The sequence below is a fragment of the Labeo rohita genome, chromosome 21 (assembly GCF_022985175.1).
Source record: "Labeo rohita strain BAU-BD-2019 chromosome 21, IGBB_LRoh.1.0, whole genome shotgun sequence".
In the NCBI taxonomy this organism is placed as follows: domain Eukaryota; kingdom Metazoa; phylum Chordata; class Actinopteri; order Cypriniformes; family Cyprinidae; genus Labeo; species Labeo rohita.
In genome coordinates, this window is record NC_066889.1 from 29,231,119 (window position 1) to 29,258,152 (window position 27,034).

At 34.2% G+C, this 27,034-nt stretch overlaps 1 protein-coding gene and 1 long non-coding RNA gene across 4 annotated transcripts; both read left to right on the top strand.

The window, feature by feature from the left end:
* LOC127152032 (uncharacterized) lies at positions 1-7,858 on the top strand. Its single transcript, XR_007825022.1, has 4 exons — positions 1-1,067; positions 2,570-2,738; positions 5,006-5,104; positions 5,807-7,858. It is a non-coding gene; the product is annotated as an uncharacterized LOC127152032 (long non-coding RNA).
* A 1,795-nt stretch (positions 7,859-9,653) lies between these two features.
* Positions 9,654-22,209, top strand: LOC127151934 (programmed cell death 1 ligand 1). 3 transcript variants are annotated; one of them, XM_051092275.1, is made up of 9 exons: positions 9,654-9,726; positions 12,135-12,201; positions 13,245-13,598; positions 14,325-14,603; positions 16,525-16,632; positions 18,522-18,590; positions 19,586-19,639; positions 19,969-20,080; positions 21,040-22,209. In XM_051092275.1, the coding sequence occupies exons 1-9, from the start codon at positions 9,688-9,690 to the stop codon at positions 21,515-21,517; spliced, it is 1,560 nt and encodes a 519-aa protein (XP_050948232.1). In that variant the 5' UTR covers positions 9,654-9,687; the 3' UTR covers positions 21,518-22,209. The 3 variants fall into 3 exon arrangements, with proteins under 3 accessions (XP_050948232.1, XP_050948233.1, XP_050948234.1); XM_051092276.1 differs by lacking the exon at positions 9,654-9,726 and adding an exon at positions 10,069-10,190 and having other exon boundaries at positions 21,040-22,208; XM_051092277.1 differs by lacking the exon at positions 9,654-9,726 and adding an exon at positions 11,521-11,558.
* Positions 22,210-27,034: the final 4,825 nt, after the last annotated feature.

Consider the following 27,034-nt stretch of genomic DNA (forward strand, 5'->3'; position numbering starts at 1 on the left):
GACTGTTAAAGTTAACTCACATTTTCATAAACCTTAATCTGGGCTCTAAAACTCACATATTGCATGACTTTTCTGTCATGCAAGGCCACCATAAAATCTAGAGCAGTGGTTCTCAATTCCAGTCCTCGGGGCCCACTGCTCTGCACATTTTGTATGTCTGAAATTAAGTATCCTATCGATGTTTTCCATTACTATACAATGTTTTACTAATTAACTACTTTTAACTAAACAAATAATCAAATAAAATACTGAATGGAGATAAAAACTGTTGAATTCTCATTTGCAATTAATTGGTTAGGCAGCTTTACAGTATTACGGATGGGTGTCTCAACTGTACTTGGGTACTGTTGGAACAAAAAAGCTGATTGTGTTTATGAGCTAATTGTTGCAAATATGAACTACTTATGGATGTTAATAATTATTAATATTTTAGTAGTATTTTAATTTAATATTTTAAAGGAAATGTCATATGAAAAATCACTTCTTTTCAGTCCCTACTTGGTGTGCGAGTCATTACTTCCTGTTTTTGGTTCGTTTGGAAGTATTTGGTCCTTGTTGCGTTAATATTTCATTCGAAGTTTCGAACCACACCAGAATACATTTGGAAGTGGCCCGAGACCCATCTTTTTTGCAGTCTCGGTCCACTTGCTTGGTGCGCACCAGGGTTAAGATGGCAGCTTAAACACTTTCAGTGGCTTCACATAAACCACAAGCCTGCAACCACTAGCCTAAAAAGCTTAACTGCGAATGCTGACGCTTTCGGTTTGGCAGTAGGTGAGAAAGGAAACGAAAGGCTGTTTTTTTGTTTTTGTTTTTGTTTTTTTTTAATGGATGACAATGAATAAATGAATAAAAAGCCTTTTAGAGGAAATGGCTTATTATTTTATGAATCGACAGAATATCTGCTAATCTTCAACATGTTTCACACTAAACAATACGTTTGGATTAACCTGACTTTTTGCGACAGGTGGAATTCAGCTTTCTGAATTTCTTTCATTCTTTCTTTCATTCCTATGGTATCCGTAAACGGCCAATAAGTGTCGCACGGGACAACGCTTTCTTCAATAGTAAGTAATACAGACTCTCTCATCTTCCTATAGTAAGACAGTCTCTGGCTTCACTGCCTAATGTCAGTTTAGACAAGATGGCAGATGTGTCTACATGCTTGGAGTGGTCAAATAGGGAATCTATACATATCTATGCTTAGAATGCAATGAGCAATCCAGTCGTTATATATAGATCATTGGACGGCTCTGACCACAACAAACACAGTTCAGAAAAAGGCTGCACAAGTCAATGCAATATTCCGTTTCAGTTGGAAATAACGTCACATACTGAAGTAAAGTTGCTAGTAGCTTTTGGTTTTGAAATAAATGAGGACTAAAGACTTGGACCCACATGGTCTTCAAACCGGGGGGAGCGAATTACCAGCGCTCTCTCCACCCTCAATACAACGACTGAGGTAAGACCCGTGAGCAAGGCACCGAACCACTGCCAGTTGCAGAGTCTTGATAGTACATGCAGGAATGCCCGCCAAGAGAGAATTAAAGAATAAAGAAGTCTTTCTTTCAAGTTTGATGGATTTTTATTAGGTTCAGTTTTTTTTTTCCTGAATGTGTATGAGTGAATTTTCTCATTCCGGCTAAAGTGGATAATCTTTAGAAAACCCATCTGTGTGTTCTTAACTGGATATAACCCAATTGTGGTAGATTAGGGCTAATGTCCCAGATGTTGTGGTTTAAAACCACACCTGCCCACCAACCCCAATTTTTCTTTAAGTACAGTATGTTTGTGGTTGTTGTTTTTTTAATAACTCCCTCAGTTTTTTGTTCCTGTGACGGGAACTATAGAAAACAGAAAAAGTGAAGATTCGGATAATATCACCCTCTCAGCCTCCGTATGACTGCTTGTGTGTGAGAGAGAGATATATCACACTGCAAAAAAGGCTTATCTTGGCCAGGCCAAAATACTCTTTACTCAAGAGTAAAATACTCTTGTTTCAAGAATATTTTATTTACTCCACAGACAGATAATTTTACTGTTATTTTTCTATTCTAGTAAATGCATCTTACTTTAAGAATATTTTGATATTTTTCTAGAAACAAGACAAAAATATGAAGTAAGATAAGCCTTTTTTTTGCAGTGCACACATTACATTTATTATGATACACATTACATTATGAGCATGTCCTGTACTTAACGTATATGTCAGAGCTTTACGGTTATGGTGTCTGTTATGGAAATTGCTGTTGTTTATTATATCAGAGGGAAATATGAGAAAGACTAATAGAACAAGCTTCATTTAGAAAGAGATGGACCTTCAAGAACCATTTGTTTGTTTATTTCTCTGCCTGTGTGAAATTTTCTACTTGGACTTTTAGTTAGTAACTATGTGGTCTGTCTGTAATTGTAAATCAAGAAGTAGTTTACTGCTGATTCATTGTGGTTCATGACATCAGTCACCAGACGGTTAGCCAAAACACACGCAAACGCTTTATAACTGGCTCAGTTTGGGCTTCAGATCAGGATTTGATTGTGATATCTGACTGATGTGTTGTGTTACCTGCAGGGGTCAATGAGGGGGACGCAGGTTGTAATATTTAAGGCTGTGCTGTGGCCTGTTGTCTAAACATCGGATATGACTGATACACAGTATTTTACACATACCGGAATGGCAAAAGAGCCAGACATCCAACCTACTGAAAAAGAGCATATGCTACATCTAACTGCTCCTGTGTGTAAGTATTGTTCCAGTAAACCTGACACCAAAATTTAAATGCTACAGGTTCAGACCAAGTTCAGCAAGTGTTATTGGCAGCATACACTGTGTGCAGAATTATTAGGCATGTTGATATTCTGGTCATATTTTTTTTCCAAACACATTTTACCAATTCCAAACCACATCAGTCTTAATAACTACTGTTAATTTTGTGTTTAATCATTTATATGTGATATATAATTGTCTGTGAAGGCTGGAAGTGAAAAACTCCTTATATTCAGGTGTGCAGAATTATTAGGCATGTTTTCGTTTACAGCTAAAATGAGCCAAAAAAGAGATTTAACCCAGACTGAAAAGTCCAAATTATTAAATGCCCATGAGAAGAATGCAATACTAATGCATTACAAGAATTTGCAAAGTTAAGGCTTGACCATTGGACAGTGAAATGCTTGTTGAGTCTGCATGGTCAGAAAAAACAGGTGGAGAAGAAAAGATGCATGTTAACTGCAAAAGAATTAGGAATTAAGGTGAAGAATTAGGTGTGACACCATCAGGAACCGTTTAGTCTCCAGCGCCACCATTTTCCAGAACTGCAACCTACCTGGAGTCTTCAGAAGTACAATGTGTCAGGTTCTCAGAGACTTTGCTTGGTAAAAAATCCTAAAAAATGCCCCTGACTTAATAAGAATAACAAGCTGACGAAGATTGATGAAGACAGTTTTTTTATATGCTTTAGAGACAGATAAGTTGAGAGTGACTCTTGAAGGACAAGCATCACATCCTCTTGTACCTCTGATTCAAGAATTTATCTTCCAAAATCTGGCAGTAAGTTTTGGGAGTTCATTTTAGTCCATCTCTGCAAGTCAGACTTTTCAGGATAAGAGACTAAACATGAACTCCCAAAACTTACTGCCAGATTTTGGAAGATAAATTCTTGAATCAGAGGCACAAGAGGATGTGATGCTTGTCCTTCAAGAGTCACTCTCAACTTATCTGTCTCTAAAGCATATAAAAAAACTGTCTTCATGTATTTCACAACACGTCAGCTTGTTATTCTTATTAAGTAAGGGGCATTTTTTAGGATTTTTTACCAAGCAAAGTCTCTGAGAACCTGACACATTGTACTTCTGAAGACTCCAGGTAGGTTGCAGTTCTGGAAAATGGTGGCGCTGGAGACTAAACGGTTCCTGATGGTGTCACACCTAATTCTTCACCTTAATTCCTAATTCTTTTGCAGTTAACATGCATCTTTTCTTCTCCACCTGTTTTTTCTGACCATGCAGACTCAACAAGCATTTCTCTGTCCAATGGTCAAGCCTTAACTTTGCAAATTCTTGTAATGCATTAGTATTGCATTCTTCTCATGGGCATTTAATAATTTGGACTTTTCAGTCTGGGTTAAATATCTTTTTTGGCTCATTTTATCTGTAAAGGAAAACATGCCTAATAATCCTGCACACCTGAATATAAGGAGTTTTTCACTTCCAGCCTTCACGGACAATTATACATCACATATAAATGATTAAATACAAAATTAACAGTAGTTACTAAGACTGATGTGGTTTGGATTGGTAAAATGTGTTTGGAAAAAAAATATGACCAGAATATCAACATGCCTAATAATTCTGCACACAGTGTATGTGGTGTAATTACCACAGGAAATATTTGAAAAATCATTCATTTACATTGTTTACTTACATTTCCAGTGCATTACTCTTTTGCTTTAGATTTGTTAAAATTTATGTATGATTAATGTATGATTTTCTGTAAAGCTGCTGTGAAAAAAAACATGGATTGTGAAAAGTGATATACAAATATTTTTATATTTTTATATTCATAACTTTTAAGGAATAGCTCAGCCAAAAAGGAAAATTTTCTCACCTGCTTACTTGCAGGTCAAAGTTAAATTAAAAGTTAAATTAAAAGACTTTTCACTGGAGGAAACGTTATTATAGATTTTGGACTATTTTTAATTGTTAAAATGCCTTAATGATGGGTTGTTGTTGTTGTTGTTTTTTTACAAAAACACAGCTTTTCACTTTACAGCATGTTAATTGATGGACTAAATGTTCATTTTTGGATGAACTATTCTTTTAACATGCATTTAATTGGAAATGTTGTTATTATTACAGCAGCACTTTTCTGAAGCATTCTGAGATTAGATTCCTTGGTAAAATGTACAGTGTTTCTTAATCAGACTCATGCATTTCTTATTTGTTTTTAGAGATATTTTCCAGCTCATTGATAACTTAATGGTGATATTGGTTTGTCCTACTGTATTCCTAGTGTCTGAAGAAAAATGGAGATCTCTGCATGAAAGAGAAGTTTCACGAGACAATGGAAAACATGTGAGACGCAACAGCTACCAATTAGAACCACCTAAAAGTAAGAACTCATTCAGTTTTGACAAAGAGAAAGTTTTTTTTTGTCAGGTTCGCTATTATTATATATATTACATTACATGCACTACATGAACAAATCGGTGGGTGGGACTAAACAGCCAGCGATGTAGAAATAGGCATTAATCTTCTTCTGTGTAGGTAGTGTTTAGTCACTCTATCATAGAGTAGTATAATATTCTGCAAACTGTCAAACTGTTTTTGGCAGACTGGCTTCAATATCAGCAGAAAGTTTTGAGTTTTAAAACTTACAGGGTGTTTTTATAGTACAGTGACCTCGTACGTGTCAAAAGATCAAGGAAATCTTTGGTTTCTTTATAATGAAAAAGGGAAAAAGGGTTCTTCACACCAAGAAAAATGGTTGCAAAAGCCACCTTCATTTTTAAAAGTAGATAGAATAGAATAGTATTGTACAATATTATAACATAAAGATGCATAAATTCACTTCATCACAAATGTTACAAACCTAATTGAACAGTTGGTGTGAGAGAGTTAATACACAACTGCACAATAACAAATTACATTCAATGTAATGAAAAAATTCTCATGTGCAATTCTAACCCAAATCATTATAGTACTTCTTTGTAATTGAGGTGATACATGTTCATAAGGATCATGTGTTTCAATAATAATAATAAAAAAAGAACTGCTTTAAACCTATGTATCTAAAATTGTGTCTGCCTCCTAGTGACTGGAAGTGAACATGGACTTCTAGACACACCCTGAATGGATAGACTTCAGTTGGAGGACTTTCGATTTCCACTGATGCCTCACTTTACTTCATCAATATTCAACAGATAGCTCAAAATGTAACAGGTCAAATATCAAGAATACATGCATGTGTAAAGCACAACAGACCATAACCTGGAGGAAACAGTGTGATTTCTGTGCAGCTGAACTTATGTTATCTGTAAATGACCATTAAATCCCCCAATCACTGTCATCTTTACCTCCGTCGATAGAGGGCGCTGTTGTCATGGAATTCATCACAATCCATCAAGTGAAGCGTCATTCTGAACTTTTGGGTAAACGCTTTGCAAATGTATGTTTAAAAGGTTTCTCCCTACCCCTTAGCCCGTGGCTGACGAAGGGCACAAGGTACCGTTTAAATTCAATCTGTGTGTTAAACTTTGAATTTATTTAGCGATCTTAGAGCGTTTTAGCAGGTCGTTAGCATGTATTATTCAGAGAGTGGGATTCATGTTTTATGTTTTTCTCTCTAAATTGAGATCGTTAGTTGTACCAAAATGAATTAGTTGTTAACTCATTTCGTATTGCACTCTAAAAGGAGATTGTTGTCATTTATAAAATCATATCAAGTTATTCAGGTAGTACTTTGAAAGAAGTTTGTCAGTTGTCAAAACTTGTGGTAATTTTATCTGCATTAAACATTGTTACTGTCGGTGATAATGTCAGAAATAACTGATATTAATCAAGCTAACTACAGTACTGTAAGACAAGGTTATCATTTATGCCTGTATACTGAGAATGTGATTGTTTTCACACTATTAATTTTGTAGTCCAAATAGATTCCAAATTTGTATTCATTAGTCTAAAGGTTTGTAATTTGCATAATTTGCATGCTAATGTCTAATGACTGTTTGTTTGTTTTATTCAGCTCTTACAGCTCTTTTTTTTTTTTTGGAATTTAAATCTTTCATAAACATCAGTTCCTGAGAGTAAAGTGCATCTGTTTAGCTGGGAATGCTACATTATCAGGAAAACGTGCTTATCATGATGCCATGCTGAGATACACATCTACAGTGTGAAAAAACAATTTGTTGTGTCAATTTAAAATAATTTGTAACTGGCTGCCTTAAAATTTTAAGTTCAGTCAACTAAAAAAAAAAAGTTTCTTCAACTTGAAATGTTAAGTTATACTAAGTGACAACTTAGATATTTGAGTGGAATCAACTTAACATTTTAAGACAGCTGGGTTACTTACCCATCTGTTAAGTTTAGCTACTTAGTACAACTTAACATTTCAAGTTGACTAAACTTATTTTAGCTGACTGAACTTAAAATTTAAAGGCAGCAGGGTAACAAATTATTTTAAGCTGACTCAACAAACTGTGTTTTTTATTTTTTACAGTGTAAATAATACAATGTATATTTCTGTATATATGTACATTTGTAAACTTTTCATCATTTCATTTTTTAAATTGTTGTATATGTACAAACTTTTAAGAATATTAAAATCTGCTATTACTGTAATGTTTCCATAATGTTGAAGAGCCAAGGAGAAGAGTAACCGAACACATTATAAATGTATTAGTATAAATACAATTCCCAACCACACTGATAAAAATCTGCTGATTTGTTGAGTGTTGTCTTTTTAACAATATCCAATTTGCATGCAATGCTCATATTTAGTTTTTATGTTGTACAAGTGCTACTAAAAACATTAAAATACGACACAATATTTATAGAGATCAGTATAATACTCCATTATAAAGATTAAGCATTTCATTCAAAATACTCTAATGAAAGCTGGTCCTGGAAGGTTAAAAACGGTCATGTAGTATTGCCATCTAGTGAAAAATATGCCATATTGGTCTAATGGTCTAACTGCACCATCTAGTGAAAAGGAGTAGTATGACATTGACACGCTGCATATTTAAAGGGATAGCTCACCCAAAAATGAAAGTTCCGTCATCATTTACTCACCCTAATGTTGTTACAAACCTGAGTTTTTTTTCTTCTTCTGCAGAGTACAAAAAATATATTTTGAGAAATATTGTTTGGGCCTCAATGTTCTTTAAAATAGATCTTGTTTCACTGAAGAAAGGTTTAGAATAGCATGAGGGGGAGTAAATAATGATTGGGTGAACTATCACTTTAACAAAATGTTTTTTAAAAAGGTACTTTTTATTACAAAATAAATAAATACATTAAAAACACACTTTGTCAATTTTCAATTTTCCTCTTTTGTTTTGCAGTTTCACTTCTCTAGTTGTGCACTATTCTGGCTTATTCTATAATGCATTGTGACACTGTTCAAATTGTTGGTTCCTTTAGGTTAAATTACTGCTGTTTTCCCTCATTTTCAAAACTTGTCCGTCAGAAGCATATCAAATGTTTTTGTTTTCCACTTCTTCTGTATCTTTCATTGTCTGCTACTTACCAAACTGTTCCTCAGAGTTATTTTTTTTACAAAGCACTCCATCTAGTGGTTGAAATGATGTGTAACCACTGTTAAGAAACTGATGAAAGAATGAGTCAACTGACCTCTGAGTTGACTGAAAACACAGAAAGAGAAATGATTATCAGTTACCATGTAAACTAAAACGCTTCATCAACAGGGTCAAATAACAGAGTCAAACAAACTTCAAACCAAACATCATGACTAAACTAACTTCACACAGCAGTCATTCAGTTCATCGAAACAGCTTCTCATGCTGTCTTTTTTAAGAGGGAGAATCTTCATTCTTAACAGTAAATCTTAGTCATCGCATCAGTGTAATATATAGAACTTCCTACTTCCAACTCTAAGAACCGGACACCAAAACCTCTCGTTAGGTTTCTCAGACCAGAACTGGCTTCACTGGACACTGGTGAAACCAAAGATTACAACATACGATTTGATCTGGAAATGACTTCATGCCATAAATGTATGTCTTTTCTCGTTTCATTCAATGGCAACTTTTAAATGCCCGTTACTTGTGTTTCTCATGTTTTGTTAAAATGTGTGTCCCAAGGTTTTTTCCCACATCACTCTGTAATCTACAGGTAGTAACATGATCCCACCAAACAGGTCTAGCCTAAAAAAAACCTACTAGACATTGGAATCTTCATCATATCAGCTGTCTTTCCGTGAAGGAAAAGAGGAAACCACAGTAAGAAAATCAAGAATAACATATATCAAATCAGAGTATGGCACCTCAGGTTCCTTGAGGAAATTCCATTATACCTGTAAATATGATCTGATCAAGTCCCGGGGATAAAAATGGGAAACCCAGAACATCTCAACAGTGATGATGCCATTTAATTGCTCTGATACCAGAAGGAAGAAGGTGATCAACCAAAATTTTCCATCTACACGACTTTCAGAATGCCCTGGGGTTACATGAGCATCTTCAGTGCTACTGAAATGACATGCTTTGTTATTTTTTCATCTCCAGTCTTATAAACAAAATCCCCTGATATTATTTACTGTCACAAAAAGCATATGTGCAGTAATGCACAATCCATAAGAAATAACTTTAAATGAATTAAATATCATAACTAACAGATTTTAATTTGTTTCTCACACAAAGGAAAACTTACAATATGAGTCTTATACTGTTATGATGTTTTAGAGATTTTTGCTCATTTTGAAGTCCCAATTCACTTTCAATGCATGAAAAGGGCGAAAGGAAGGAAGACATAAAATGTGAGTAAATGCTGACAGGGTTTTTGCTTCTATTCAAGGACAGGAAATGTTTTCAGATGTTTTATCTGAGGAGAACTCTTGAAAAATGATACCAAATTCCTCTAAATCCCTCTCAAGTCGTTGCTTGTCAAAATGAAACTGTTGAACGTCTTGTGAAACACCCAAATGAATAAAACTGGGAAGGAAGAATCGTGCTCATGAGAAAAGGACAAAACTTGGAACCTTTTTTGCACAAAGTAAGAATATTGCGCTATCTATCTATCTATCTATCTATCTGTCTGTCTGTCTGTCTGTAATGTAATTTTTGATCCCCTATCCTGTCGCGTTACTAAAAGCTCTTCTTTCTCACCTCGGTTCAGAGTTCATTATCCTTAAATTCCGTTTTTTTTAGATTTGATTCACACCGAAAACAAGACTTTCTTGTGTCAGCTGACTTGTTCATTCCAGTGATGGTTTACCGGATTGGGAGATGATTTAACGGTGCTGTCATTAAATGTGAGGGGAAGCTCAATTCAGGATTTTTCTTTTGTAACGAGACTCGCTTTTCTTGACAATACGTCAGAGACCGAACAGCCAATGAACTGCGAGCGCACGGAAGAGCAAGCGCTTGAAAAGTGTTTTACAGCTGCTCGTGTCTCGCATAATCAAAACAAAGAGCAACAGTTTACAGCACCTGCTCATGTGCGACATTCATCAATAAGTAAGTAATTATATATTGTGTATAATGTAAGCTTCACTAGTAGGTATAGAGCAAATGAAATAGGCTAATCATGATTTGGGAAGTAGTTTAACTATTTGTTTATTTTGTCATTTTAAAGTTTAACATTTTAAGCCTGGCTGCTTCTGTTGATAATGTGTGATAACACCCATGGTTTGACATGTTGTAACATCCTGTGTTTGCAGCATACTTTGATGTGTTTTTGCAATATGATGCAAAAATATTATTATTTTTTTTTTTTTTTTTTTTGCTGCGCAAAAAAATGGTCGCTGATAGAGCAAAGTGTGAAATGTCATAGATGTTAACAATAATGGGAACTTCAATAGTGAATGTAATGTTTTTTTAGTTATGCTGTATCTGGAGGTTCAGAAAGCCAAAATTCAGAGTTTTTTCCCCTGTTCTTGTATATATATGGGCTGATTTCTCTGTTGTCAGATAGCAAGATGTCACTTAGAAAAAGTACCATGGCATTAGATGTTATAACACAGTAACAGTTTATGTAGTATTTTACATTTAATTTATGTATTTATTTTTTTCATTCATTCATTCACTCACTCATTTATTTATTTGGGTTTTTACTATTATTTTAATTAATTTATTTATTTATTTATTTACTTATTTTTTATTTATTTTTTTTATGTACCATGGTAAAAATCATGTTGTTTGTCATGGTATTCTTGGTATTTCACTATGTACATCTTTAATTACCATATAATGCAGTTCAGATATACAGACATACAGTAACCTACACAGTATTAGTTAGGTGGTTCATAGTTCTAGTTAAGATCTACATCCTTAAACTGTCATAAAAGGTATTAATATGTACCTTCAAAGTGCCTTTAAGGTACTAATATGTGCATTGAAAGGTGAAAAGGTACAAAGGTGCCTCAGTGACAGCTTGGTACCTTGTTACTCTGTTACTGTGTTAAGTGTATTAGTATGACTTTTCTCATTCAGGAAGAATTAGAAAACCCTGATTTGTGTTCTTATCTGATATAACCTGTCTGTGGTAGATAGGGCGGATGCCCAGAGGTTGTTGGCTGAAACCTAAAAAAGATGACACAAGGTGACATACCTTAAGTGTGGTTTGCTTACCAACCACTTAACCCCGGGTTGCCCAAGGGTGTGCCATTTTTCTATGAGTGAGTTCATGTGAGAATGTCGGTGTTTTTTTTTACCTTAATAACTCCTTCAGTTTTTTCCTGTGAACTATAGTAACCTGGGGAAATCGACTTTCGTCACTAGTTTCCTGCTTTTGCAGTATGATAATATCATCCCTCTCATTCTCAGTATGATTGCTTGAATGAAGAGATAAATGTCTATTTATGATCCACACGTGCTGTCTGAAAGGTACTTTTGCATACTACTCAAAAATGCAGTGACTCAGTCACTTGTCATCTATTAGGGGTTATCGAACGCATTACATTATGAACATTTTCTGTACTTAACATATACGTCAGAGCTTTACGGTTATAATGTTCGTTATGGAAATTGCTGTTGGTTATTATAAAAGTAGGAAACATGAGTAAGACTAATAAGATGAGATAATAAGATGAATAAGGACCTTCTTGAGGAAGAACCGTTTGTTTATTTCTCTTCCATCTGTGAAATTTTCTACCTGGGGCTCTTCAGGTTTTATCCCCTGTGTGAATCACGTCATGAATCATTTATAACAATGCCTCAAATCTGACTCACGAACGACGATTAAACAGCAAAAGAAAAGCTGCTTTGTAACTGTTATTAATGTGGACTTTGTTGGTCTGGCTGTAATTGTAAATCAAGAAGTAGTTCACTGCTGATTCATTGTGGTTCATGACATCAGTCATCAGCTGAAACACATGCAAAAACTTCCTAACCGGCTCAGTTTGGGCTTCAGATCAGGAGTTTGGATGTGATATCTGACTGATGTGTTGTGTTTACCTGCAGGGGTCAATGAGGGGGACGCTGGTCATCATATTTCAGGCTCTGCTGTGGCCTGTCGTCTCAGCATCAGGTATGACTGATATACATTACACTGATCTTTCTGTTTTCTGTTTTAGATGATAGGATGGGTCTTGAAACTTGAAATCTTGAATCTTGAAATTGCTAATCAGTGGGTTATACTAGAGATTAATTAGGTTAAATTAAGCAAATGTGATCTTTTAACTGCTTTAGAGTTTCAGAATAGATCTCAGTGTTGTTTCAAAGTGATCTGAACTGCTCTCTACATTAATTTTATAGCTCTAGGCTCCTACTAGATGTTGACTAGTGACTCATTTGAGACAAATTTAACATATAAAACACAAACTGATAACTCTGAAAAGTCTCATGAGCTATGAAAGAGCAACATTTGAGCAATAAAAATTCCTTTGATCATTTCACTTCCAGTTTTGAATAAGTAATTCATACAATGACCCTGAGAAAATGTACAATGTAATCATGGTTTCAGACAAAATACACTGTTAAAATGATTTAAAATATAATTTATAAACATAACAATAGTAAGCTATATATTTTTTAAAATGTATTTTCGAAAAATATACGTTCCTTGCATATATATATATATATATATATATATTTTTTTTAATTAATTTATTATTTTAATTTTTTATATAACAATTATACAATTATACCATTATATAAAATGTAAACATAACAATATTAAGTCATATATTTATTTAAATGTATTTTCAATAAATATACTTTCCTCACATATATATATATAATTTTTACATTTAACATTTAATTTTTAATTCTTTGTAATAATTCTTGTATGTTTTAGTAGCAATTTCTGAGTGAAAACTGTTTCAAAGTAAATCCTACACCATATTTTTTTCACCTTACAACTCACACTATGTTATGAAGTTAGTGTAAAAAACATGTAAATGTATGAAGTTTTGTAAGAAGCCATTTTTTTAGTTACTGTAGTTTTTTAAAGCGATCATAGATGATGATTGTAGTTTTTGGGTGAGAACACTAAAGTTTTCTCATAAATCTCATGATGTATATCTAAAATATGATGATGATGATGATGATGTCTCATCTGTCTTCCTCCAGCCATGTTTACAGTCAGTTTAGAGAAGAGCGTTTATGAAGCAGAGCTACATGGAGACGTCAGACTAGTATGCTTGTTCTCCAAAGTTAAAAGTCTTTCCGACCTCGCTGTCATGTGGAGCCGCGTCGAGCCGAAGCCAGACGTGAACCTGTATTGGCTGGAGAGAGGCAAAGAGATTCACAATTACACCAATACTGCGTTCATAAAGCGCGCACATCTCATCCATGAACAGCTAAATCAAAACAGAGCAGTGCTGCACTTGAAAAAGCTCCGGGTAAAAGATTCCGGCACATACCGGTGTATTGTTAAAGAGGGAGATGATGGAGACTACAAGCAAGTCACGCTCAATGTTACAGGTACGTTTGATGCCTGGCAAAAATTTTTAAAATGTCATTTGATTGGTTTTGCGTAATTTAATTAACTGCAGCAATTCAAGTTTGTATTCAATACTAATCATACACTGTAAAAAATAAAAAAAAACACAATTTGTTGAGTCAGCTTAAAATAATTTGTTACCCTGCTGCCTTAAAATTTTAAGTTGAGTCAACTAAAAAAAGTTTAGTCAACTTGAAATGTTAAGTTGTACTAAGTAACAACTTAGATATTTGTGTTTGCTAAACTTAAATGGGTAAGTAACCCAGCTGCCTTAAAATTTTAAGTTGATGCAACTCAAATATCTAAGTTGTCACTTTTTTTGAGTTGACTGAACATAACATTTTAAGGCAGCCAGGTTACAAATTATTTTAAGTTACAGTGTAGGCAGTGTGTCATTAGGAGAAAGAGTCTCATAATGCATTGCAGTAGTTTATTAAAATCAATCAATAAAAGCCAATATTTCTGCAGAATATTGTTAAATTCCTGCATGCATGTACATACTGAAACACGGAAGACCAGTTAAGAGGCAGATGATAACAATAATTTACTTCAATAGAAGTAAAGCTGAGCATATTGTGTGTTTCACACAGCGTGCTTTGGTTGTATACTACACATTTTGGCAAATTGAACAGTTTTTTTTCTGGAATTGTACCTGATTGTCGTACTTAGCTCTATACTTAGGTATATATCTTGTTTGTGGTTTCCAGCTCCTTATACTCTCATCAAGAAAACCGTCATAAAGAAGGGTCAGGATGAGGTTGAGCTCTCCTGTGAGTCTCAGGGATTCCCGTCAGCACAGGTTATCTGGAGTGATGGTCAAAACGCAAACCTCACGGATATGTCCAACAGCACAACACAATCTACAGATGAAGATCTCATTCACATCATCAGCAAGCTGACAGTGAAACGAGACCTTGTGAACAACTACACCTGTTCTTTTCTCATGAAGGGTGAAATCCAGCAGACGGCCACATTTAGACTCCCAGGTGAGTCTGATTGATGTACGAAAGCTTTGCTGACTAATATCAGAACAGAAGTGTAGCATTCCATCACTTGCTCATCAATGGATCCTATGCAGTGAATGGGTGCCGTCAGAATGAGAGTCAAAACATTGTATCCCACACCACTCCAGTCCATCAGTTAACATTTTGAAAAGACAAAAGAAACAAATTCATCATTAAGACGTTTTTAACTTTAAACAGTTATTGCTTCCTCCTGTGAAAAAATGGTCTGATCTGAATCAGGAGAGAAATCTGCACTGCTTACAAACAGCTTTAAACAGGTGGATTTTTGATGTGAGAGACAACAAGAGATGGACTTTTTTACTGGAGGAAGCGTTATTATGGATGATGAACTGGTATTTTGGCCATAAAGTGTTGGCCATAAAGTGTTTGAAATTAAAAGTAATGTCTTAATAATGGATTTGTTTCTTACAAACACACTCCTTTTGCTTTTTAAGATGTAAATTGATGTACTGAAGTGGTGTGGGTTGCTTGTGCATTATTGTGATGTTTTTATCAGCAGTTTGGACTCTCATTCTGACGGCACCCATTCACTGTAGAGCATCCATTGGTGAGCAAGTGATGCAGTGTAACTCAAAACTGTCTGATCCACATTAACAGGCGTTTTATATGCAACTAATCTTAAACTTAGGCCTACGCGTTTTTCTGATTGTATGTAGCACTTTCGGGAAATAAGGTCTATCAGTTCATCTCTGTAGGAACAAGTTTCAGCCTACAGATTTGAACGTTGCCCCTGTTTTTCATCACTTATGGTTTGAGTGAGACCCATTTTTTTCCTTCATAATTCTTCCCGGATGTAGGGGCGGGTGATATGAAATGCGATCTGTTTCAGATGAATACGGAGGAGTTCCGTTGTTAGTGTCTTTTTCCAGCAGATATTAGTCTTGTAATGATTCAGATACTTCGATTATGGTGTTTCACCCTAAAGTGTAGGAGGATTTTTTTCCTATTACATTTAGCAGAGTTGCACAGTATGTGACATTTATTGTGTGTAAGCATTTATAAATGCAGTAATGCAATTAGTTTTAATTTCATTTTTGTTTATTGTTTCATAGCTCTAAAATAAGATAGGATAAGCCATGTTTGAAGCTTTTATTGTTAACTATAACTAAAACCATAAAAAATCATTCATTACTTATTTTATTTCAGCTTATTTCAAAGGCAATATTTCTAATTTCCATTTAGTTTAAGTAGAAGTACTAAAACAACTACAAATAAATAAACTGAACTAAAAAATAAAACTTAAAAAACTACATAGACATGTTTTAAAAAATAATAAAAGTAAAAAAACACAACAAAAGTACTAAAAATGTAACTAAAATAGGGCTGTCAAATGATTATTATTAATCGCATACAAAATAAAAGTTTGAGTTTGCCTAATATATGTGTGTGTACTATTTGTAATTATTATGTATATATAAATACAAACAAATTCATGTATATGTATTTATTATCATTTTTATATAAAATTAATAATTTTAATATTTAATTTAATTTATATTACATATAAATAAACATATTTTGTACTTAAATAACATATTTCTCTTAAATATATACATTAATTTGTGTGTATTTATATATACATAATAATTAAACACAGTACACACACATATATTAGGCAAACTCAAACTTTTATTTTGTATGCGATTAATCGCGATTAATCGTTTGATAGCCCTAAACTAAAATTCAAATGAAAGCATAATATTTAATAATATTTAATATTAAATCTAATTAAAAATATAAACAAAAACTGTAAAAGTATATCAACGATACTAAAATGATACTAACTTCAAACCAGTGTTTTATATATATATATATATATATATATACACACACACACACACACACACACAATATTTGACAGCAACATTTTTCTCTTTTACAGATGAAATCCTTCCTCACTGTTCGGCTCAGTATGTGTGGATTGTTGCTGTGGTCGTTGTGCTTTTAGCCATTGTCTTCATCTCGGTCATTCTGCATAGGAGAAAAAACGGTACTGACATTTACATCGCACCTTTATTTGAAAAGTACTATTATATAGCTAGTTTTGTGACATATACCATAGTGATACCTTGATTTCTGATCATTGTATTATTTGAAGTATCTTGGAGTACCATGCAATTGTGTCAGATCCCTGGTTTTTAACATGGTAACATGACATTTCCTGTTTACACTGGATCTTTAACATTTTGTCAGTTGTTTGCTGTTTGCTACAACCCATTAAATTACATCATGGTGTCTCAATCAGATATGGTGAGCTAGTTTTAGGTGTGACCAGTGTAGATTTGGTTGATTGATTTGTTTATTATTTTAGAAAGTAGTCATGTGAGTCAATATCATATGATATTAAGCAGCTTGTAAAGATGGAATCTCCAGTTTATTCAGTATCTGCAGGAAACAGAAACTGGGTTTTGTCAGCTGACACAGGTGAAAGCCTCATTAGTCATTCACATGTTATGTGTGACTAGGCACTTTTGAAAAGGTTTGAGCTTAAAAATTCATATGAAGCTGTTAGCTATCTTACACATGCGCAGATGATCTGGCATTATGAAACTAAAACATGCTGAAATGGGAATGACCCAATGAATTACCCCTGTATAACCAAATATAATCCAAATATAGCCACTGTTGCCATCTCTCATATTATCAAGGCCAAAGCTATGTTTATAAAACATACTAACATACTATTCTTACTGTTTCTGCATAAAGTATGTGTACCTGTAGGGTATGTGGTCATACGACAACAATGTAGCACTGTAACATTGTAACAACTGTATGCAAACAATGTAAACAACGTAACAATGTAGTGCTATTTTAAAACCATTTATGGTGGAATAATGCCTACTCTTTCACATGCTATTGATGATGTCACAGTTAAAAAATGTTCAGTTCTAAGTTTAACAGTGAGGAAAAAAATCTGATTATAAAATATAAACTGGCAGTAGTGAGAATAAAGTCTGAATTGTGATATATAAACTCACAGTAGTGAGAAAAAAGTAAGAACTGTAAACTTGAAATTTTGAGAAAAAAATCCTAATCATGAGATGTAAACTCACAACTGTCAAAAATTGTCTGAATTGTAAGACGTAAGCTCAAAAAAGATGTTATAACTTGCGACTGTAAGCCATAAACTCGCAATAGTGGGGGGGGGAAATCTGAGTTGTGAGATATAAATGTGCAATAGTCCGAAAAAAACTGAATTGTGAGTTTATAACTTGCAATTGCAAGATGCTCATAATTATGAGACAAATAAGCTTCTGTACAAAACTGCCTGTAATTGATTAACCAGCGGTTTCATGAGCCAGCGGCGGCACGTGTCAGTGCAAACCATATGTAAACACAGAGTCGCCTATTTGTTAATCTTCAATATCTGCAGTAAAAAAGAACCAGGTTATGTCACAGGTAAATACCGCATTACTCATTCACATGCGGAGTAACTTTAGTATCTGTTACTCAACTTCAAAAACAAAACATACATTAAAAATCCTTTCGTTTTAGTTTTGTTTTTGTGTTTTTGTCTTGAAATAAAATCTGTTTAGACGCTGGCATCATGTACACAGAACAGTTACAGTACTCTTCATACATGATCTGACCTTTAATAAGTAGCACATTTTTTTTAGGTTTCCTGACAACACGTATTTTACAGAAATAATTCTGACGATGGCAAAAACATTTCTCTATTGCATGATTATGAGCTAAATGCTTAGAAGGAGCTTTTAGAGTTTGTCAACAGCTGATGATCAGATAATAAATCATTACTATGCAAAAATTTTTGTTTCATATCCTCTTTTAATGTGCAACCATGGGTGAATTCCAATAAATAATCATAAAACATGTATACGTGAGCTCTATCTTTGTCACCTCAATCTTTATCTATTACAGGTCAGAAGAACAGACGAAATGAATCATCTAAATGTGCTTTCCTGTTCCCACACTCTGCCAAAACTGATTGTGAGTTTTTCACATTGACACCATTTCCAGTATAGGAAGTATTTATGCTTTTTATAATATCGAAGTCAAGATAAAGTTACTGTAAAGGCACCATAAAAACAATATAATTCCTGTGGACGCTGAGAGCATACACGCATGTAATACATGCTGCTGAGAGATTAACTTGTTTTTTATATTAGAGCTGCAAAACGATTAGTCGAGATTAATCGATTCAAAGTAAAAGTTTATGTTTGCATATTATATGTGTGTGTACTGTGTATATTTATGATGTATATATAAATACACACTATATGTATATATTCAGGAAAAGTATGCAAGATTTATTTGTAAAATGTGTATATTTATATATAATATAAATTATATACAAGTGTTTGCATGCAAGTACATACAATACATACATATATATGTGTGTGTGTGTGTGTGTGTGTGTGTTTATATATACATAATAAATATACACAGTGCACACACTTTTATTTTTATTATATTTATTTATTTATTTATTTATGGTTTAAACCTGCTTTATATTTTATTAATTTTTATTATATTTACAACAAAAAATGTATTTATTTATTTCTGTATGGTTTAAACCAGCAATAGCCTTATATTTTCATTTTATTGCCTTTTTTATTTTATTATTTTATTATCTCAGCCAGTGTTATTTTAGTATCACTGCAATACTGTTACAGTATTATAAATATTTTGAAGTAATTTGTAATTTTATATTTTCTGTTTTCATTTATGATTATTTTGTATATGTCTCTACAGTTTTTATTTCCATTATTTTAGTAAGTTACACTGAATAAAAATTAGAAATATATATATATATATATTTTATATAGTTTTATTTCAGTTAATGTTTATTTTATTCCAAGTAACTAAAACACAAATTTTTATGTGTATTTTTTGTTTTGTTTTGTTAATGATCACCCTGACCTCAACACAATAAACTTTATATCCATTACATTGTATTGATCATATTTCTCTTTCATTCACAGCTTTACTGAACGTGAACGAGAATGTGATGCAAACATGTGACATAAATTCTGAAGGTAAAGCATGTTCTGAAATACTTATGATGACGAGTTAATGATTATAAACTGCTGTTGTTCAGTTCAGTATAAACTGGAAATATGACTGTTACCCCTGAGGCTTGTAACCCAGACGGCAACAGCACTGTAATATACTGTAAGGTGTCTTATTTCCTGAATACCGAATAAAAAAAAGTGTCTATAGCACGCTTTGAAGCACATCTGGAGGTTTCATGTGACTGTGAGTCACTGAAGCCTGTGATGAATGTAGTTGATGTTAGCATTAGTCAAATGGAAAATGCCCTGCATGTTGCTGCTCTTGTGACTCTGTTTGCCATTCATTTATGCAGAAACCGCAGAAAAACCTCCATCTCTGAGGAACATGCTTATACAACAGTATTTACACCTCTGCACAAATACTGAGATAAATAGCAGACTTGCTTCATATGCACTTCTTAGCAAGTAAGTGCCTGTTTGATATGAGGGAATTTTGAATCTGACAGACACACTTAATAATGCAAAGAGTCACTCATGTGTTTAATCACACATACTGACACATGACAGGAAGCTTCCTTAGAAAAATAGACTAATTACTGTCTGTAAGAACAATGTAGACACACACACCCTGATTTGTGAGTTTACATGCTATGTATTTTTCTCATTTTCCAGTACAAATATCTAAACGTTCCTAAATCAAGGAACATTTACTTGAGGTTTAAGATATTAAGCCTTGCATTCTAAAAAACAACCAAAATAAAATAGTGGGGTTTTGCTTAATATATTAATATATTTATCAGCAAGATTCTCATGCTCACCAAGGCTGCGTTTACCTGATCAGAAACACAAACAAAATCTGTAATTTTGTGAAATATTATTGCAATTTAAAATAACAGTTCTCTATTTTAATATACTTTAAAATATAATTTATTCACGTGAAGCAACGCTGAATTTGCAGCAACGTTACTCCAATCTTCAGTGTCACTTGACTCTTCAGAAATCATTTTAATATGCTTAATTATAATGTTTGATATTTTGGGGGGCTTGTGATACTGTTTCAGGGTTTTTTTTTAATAAATAAAAAGTTAAAAAGAACAGTGTTTATTCAAAATCGAAATGTTGTATACACTACTATTTAGAAGTTTGGGGTCAGTGCATTTTTGTTTAAGAAACTGATACTTTTATTCAGCAAGGATGTGTTAAATGGGTGAGACGTGATAACTGTAATAATAAATCAGCATATTAGAATGATTTCTGAAGGATCATGTGACACATGCGCATATGCAAAGTAAGGCAGCAAAGGCATAACTGTTTCCAGTGAACTACTGTAAAACACAGCTCTGGCTGATTAGCAAACCACAATAAACACACATTGCTCTTTGATTTCCATGTTAAACCACATCATCTTTCCCTTTTGATTCCAGAGAAGGCCAATCTCTAAACATCAGCTCTATCCTGCCTGATAAGAAAGAAATTATCCTTCTGCTTGGAGAACCAGACAGCGGGAAAACCAGCCTGGCCCAAATCCTGTCATCTTGCTGGGCTGAAAGTACCACAACAGACCCCTTCAACATTCACCGACTCCATCTGGTTTTCCAGGTGGACTGTAGCCGAGCAAAAGGAGACTTTTTCCAGGTGATAAAGTCCAGTGTTTCTTATGAAAAACCACTTGACATGTCTGAGCTCAGAGAGGCGCTTCTGGGCACGACGGACTGTTTGCTCATCCTGGATGGATACCTGGAAGGAAACAAGGAACTGGACGAAACACTCGAATGGTTTCTAACGGAGCGGCAGACGTGCCGGGTGTTAGTCACGTCACATCCAGGAAAATGCCCAGCTCTGGAGAAAAGCGTCAGGACAGTATTGCACCTCACTCAAAAACCGGAAGAACCCGGATCATGAAATCGGATGCATTTCATATTTGCACAGACTATGATTTTGCAATTTCATGTTACAGCAATGTGCAAATTGCTGGTGGACCTGCCTTTCATTTCTTAGGAATTTTTTATAATCCGACTTTTGGTAAAGAGGACTCATCTGGCAGGAGATCAAACCATTTCGCAATACTTGAATTCAGTTGTATTTTTTTAAAGACCAAGTATAGGAAAAGAGAAATGAGATCATGGTTAATAAACCATATTTCTGCCAACACTGAAAAAAAACTGTTTGCGCTCTGAAATCGATAGCAAGAAACTGTGAGCAAAAGCTGAAATAGCATATTCTTGCAAAATGTTTTGTATGCAGAATAACGTGTACTTCTTATCAGTCGACAATGCATGTGGTTTAACTGTTACAGGAATAAACGCAGGTCTGATTTATTTGTTTTCAGCGAAATAGTTACAAACTAACCATAACTGCTGTTTTATCTGACAGATCATTAACGTAAAGACTGACTGTGTGAAAAGCAACTTCTCTTTTTACAGTGACTTCGAACTTTTTGTAACAACGGATGCACTTTCGTTTTGTTTATTGGTGTATAATGTGATGATTTTGATAAAAGAACAAAAAAATGAAAGTGAAAACTTTTGTTTGGTCATTTTAGACTCTCTCAGAAGCATTCGGGCAGCTCGTTTTGACGTGTTTGATGGATGCGCAAGTCCACTGCGCAAAGTATTGTTTGTTTCACTTTCATTTTGTTTCAGTTCTGAACAGGACTGACTTCCATTTCTGAGAAAGTACATGCTGCTTTAACTGGCAGTGAGGGGAAAAAAAGGAAGTGCATGTTTCCCGCAAAGGGAAGCCAAAAAAAAAAAAAAGCCTGAGCGTCTTATGAATGCACTTGTGCAGGATGCTTTTTTCATTGTTACGGAAGCATTAAAACTGCAAACTGATAAAATGTTTGCCAGGTTTAAAGCTTTAACAGATAACTGTCTCTTGGGGAAATGAAGTAACCAAAAATGAAACATTAAATATTGAATGTGAAAGTCAACAATGCATATGCATTGCTTTAACCCTTTCATGCATGCAGTGTTGATTCGCAAAGTAACAAGATTTCTTTTTAGCTTGCATGGATACAATTCATTTTATCCCTAAATGACAAGTTCATCTCTGTCCACTGATATAGCAGATAATACATTAAAAATACAATAATAAGATTATAATAATGTCAGAGGTCATTCCCTATGATAGTTTGGATGTTATATCACATGCAGAATAAATAAAATGTTTTTTAAAAATGTGTTCACTATAGAACACACCAGCATCGGAGGATTACACAGTAATTTCTGCCTAATCTGACTCTTAAAAAGAACTTTTTTGCACCAAAAAAAAGTAATTCTTATGTGTATCATGTAAACTTTATATATGATTTTTGTATTCCTATAATGGTGCCACATCCAGATCAAAGTATGATTGTTCGAAGTAATTTATTTTATTTAGTCATATAAAATAATATTTTGACTCCAATGAAACTTTTAGATGTTACTAACTGAAGCGCACTCAGGTTACTTGTCAAACAGTGCAGCAGTGCAACCAGACTCGATTGATTAGGACAGAAGTGTGTGGGCATGAAGGGATTCCCCATGTCTCCGAGCCACTGATATTTCCTAATTCCTTCCTCGACGAGGCTTAAAAACAAACCACTATAAAAAAGGAACAAAAGGCGCTTTTGTTGTCCTTTCTGATTCGAGCTGTGGTACTGAAACCACAAATATGGTGCAAAGTTTTGGAATGGATAAACCCCTTCAAACTCCCGGTATTATTTTGTTAACTAAATAAAATTTTCAGCAGTAACTGAAAAGTAAGTATCTAAATTCAACTGTCAATTGCATAAGAAATCACCCTCAGGCCATCCAGCACTCTTAAAAACAAAGGTGCTTTAAAAGGTTCTTCACAGTGATGCCATAGAAGATCCATTTTTGGTTTCACAAAGAACTGTTCAAAGGTTCTTTAAAGAAAATCTCTTTCATACCTTTTTATAATCTAAAGAACCTTCTTTCCCCAAAAAGAACCTTTTGTTAAACAGATGTTAAAGGTTCTTCATGAACCCACATGTTTATTTAGAGCTGTTTTGGACTGTTTTAGCTTGTAAACAGTTCTTGATCTGTGCATATTTCTCTCCTGATAGAGGACTTGTATTTTGGCCAGAAGCAACAACAAACCAAGTTAAAATGTCTTAATTATGAATTGGTTTCTTACAAACACAGTTTTTGGCTTTTTGACTAATGGACTGGAATGATGTGGATTACTTGTGGAGTTTTTTTATCAGCTGTTTTGGTCTCTGACGGCACCCATTCGCTGCAAAGGATCCATTGATGAGCAAGTGATGCACTGCTACATTTCTCAAAATCTACTGAAGAAGAATTTAATCTACATCTTAGATTGAGTTCTGGTGAACTATTCTTTTAATAGATGTGTTAAATTTAAAGCTTTCACTTTCATATGAAATGTTACTGAGTAAAATGATTCATTGTTGTTGATATATTTGCAGATATGAATATTCTATAATGCTATTTGTGTACCATTTCCTTCTTTCTTGACCCTTCACATCTACACCTTTATTTAGATTTTTTATTTTTTTTTGTCACCACCAACGTGACACTATAATCAGAATTAGGCAGAAGTTCGTTCCTCCTTCCCAAGTGCCTGTTTTAGTTACAACACATAATATATCAGTTATTTTGTAATCCAGTGTTGTTCAGGAATTCCTAAACTTGGAGTGAAATTGAATTCCCCATTTGAAATTATGCTTTAGATTCAGCCAGCTGATTGTGTTGTCTAAAGTCCGGGTTTGTGTGTTAAAAGTGCATAGTGGTCAACACATATAACCTCAAGCCTGTTTACGGTCAAAAGGGACTCAGTGGTGCTTTCCAGTCAACTCATTTCTCTATTAGCCTCTGGTGGACATAATGAAACAAAGGCACTTTCAGCAGGAGGAATAAAAGACATTAATAATTGTTGTTGTTTTATTTAAAACATGTAACATGTACATATAGTCCAGAGAAAAAAATAGTTTTCCCCCGTTCAAAAGTTCACATCCCCTTGATTCTTAATACTGTGCTGTTACCTGAATGATCCACAGCTGTGTTGTTTTGTTTAGTGATAGTTGTTCATGAGTCCCTTGTTTGTCCTGAACAGTCAAACGCCTGCTGTTTCTCAGAAAAAATCTTTCAGGTCCCACAAATTCTTTGGTTTTCCAGCATTTTTGTGCATTTGAACCCTTTCTAACTATGACTGTATTATTTTGAATCCATCTTTTCACACTGAGGACAACTGAGGGACTCATATGCAACTATTACAGAAGGTTCAAACGCTCACTGAAGCTCCAGAAGGAAAAACCATGCATTAAGAGCCGGGGGGTGAAAATCTTTTGAATTTGAAGGCCAGGGTAAATTGAACTTATTTTCTGAAGAGCAGTACTAAAGGAAAAATGTACACATCTACATTCTGTTCAAAAGTTTTCACCCCCTGGCTCGTAATGCATTTAAAAACAAACAAATAAAAAAAAAACTTTAAAATTGTTTTTGTGCTTTTAGAAAATCTACTAGTTTACTATAACACTAGCCAAAGGATGGCAGGAAAAACAGATGCTGCATTAAAAAAAAAAAAGAATGGTAAAATTGTCAGCTCATAAAATTCTGTGCAAACAGGCAAATATGTAAGTAAATAAATACACAAACAATAGGCCAAAAATGGTTTAACATTTACTTTTAATGGTGTGCATTTTACCATTTATCAAGAATATTGCACAAATACTGCAGATAAAGTCACTTAGCACAGAGTAGACTTCCCTTTTTCTTTGAATGTTGAACTGGATAACCTTTGCAAACAGCTTTTTTACAAGAATAAGAGTCTGTAATGTTCAACTCAATACTGATTGCTTCAAACAGCTCAGGAGTAGTTGAAAAATGTCTCCTAGTTAGTCGGAGTTTAACCAAATATTCTTTATAGAGTTCAAATCTAGACTCTGACCAGAGCAAAACATCAGAATCAGAATCAGAAAGAGCTATTATTGCCAAGTATGCTTGCGCATACTAGGAATTTGTTTTAGTGTCATTAGCTTCCGGTACACAGAGACAGCAACAACATACAGACAATAAACATAAGACGAAAATAAAATACACATATGTAAATATAAATAGACAAAACTTTGAAAAATTGAGAAATAAATAAATGAGTGGTATGTACAGTTGTGCTATAGATGACAGAATAGAATAGAAAGAGGTAGAGATACAGGGATGTGCTAGGATGGGGGTGGTAACTAATAAATAAAAAGTTATTGCACATTATATTGCACAATGGGGGGAACATTTAACTGTTCATAAGGAGAATTGCCTGGGGGAAAAAACTGTTCTTGTGCCTGGCTGTCCTGGTGTTTGGGGCTCTGTAGCGCCGGCCAGATGGTAAAAGTTCAAAGAGATGATGACTTGGATGTGAGGGATCCAGAGTGATTTTCTGAGCTCTTTTCCTCACTCTGGATGAATACAGTTCTTGAAAGGTGGGCAGGGGAGCACCAATAATCCTCTCGGCAGTCCGAACTATTCTCTGTAATCTTCTGATGTCTGATTTTGTAGCTGAGCCAAACCACACAGTTACTGATGTGCAGAGAGCAGATGTGTTTTCATTTGTGGGAAGCAAGCCAATCTTTATGCAAACACACGCACAAATATATGTCGAACGTGGTTGCAAACAAAGACACACCTGCCTCATGCTTTGATAATAAAAGTAAATGTACCCAGCAGTGCTTACTTTCTCTAAAAGGATTTCAAAACGCATCGTCTTTACGAGGAAGACTAATGTCCTGTTTATGAGAAAGGCGTCCATCCCAGCCCTTCTCATATGACTGCAGTCAAATATGATCCTTAGAATAAAACAGCTGCTGAAGAGCCTGAGCCTTTGTATTAATAAATAAGGAACAAGGAAACTAAATACAAATACAACATGAAGCATACAAGATTTCATAACAGTGCTGGAAACTTCCTGATTCTTTTTATCAGTGACTCCCTCCTGTTTGCTTGTTACTTCCTGGTGACCTTTGAGAAGTTTGCAAATATGTTTCGGGAAACGTTTCATTCTGTTCATTGTTCTGTAGTTTTTATTCAATATTCAATAAGTTCTCTTCCGTTCTCTTGTTCGAATCTGTTCAGCTATTGTGAGTCCCAAAATGCAAAGTTTTGTTTTGCATGTAAAGAGGAAAACATGCAAAATTATCAAAAGTTCACTAAATGCATATTGTTGTTGTTAAAAAAAAAAAATGTGTGTTTTTCGACTAGTGGTCTCAGACTTTTGGACCCCGCTACATGTCTTTCCAATTAAAATAACTGAAATCCCCAATCTCTGATGCTGGACTGGTTTACCATGTTCCTCCTTATACTGTATAATTATTAACAGGTTTGCAAAGCAGGAGAGTCAGAGAAGGAAGTGAATAAACAACCAGCAGAATATTAGATTCACATTAACGAGATTTTTTATTCATTAAAA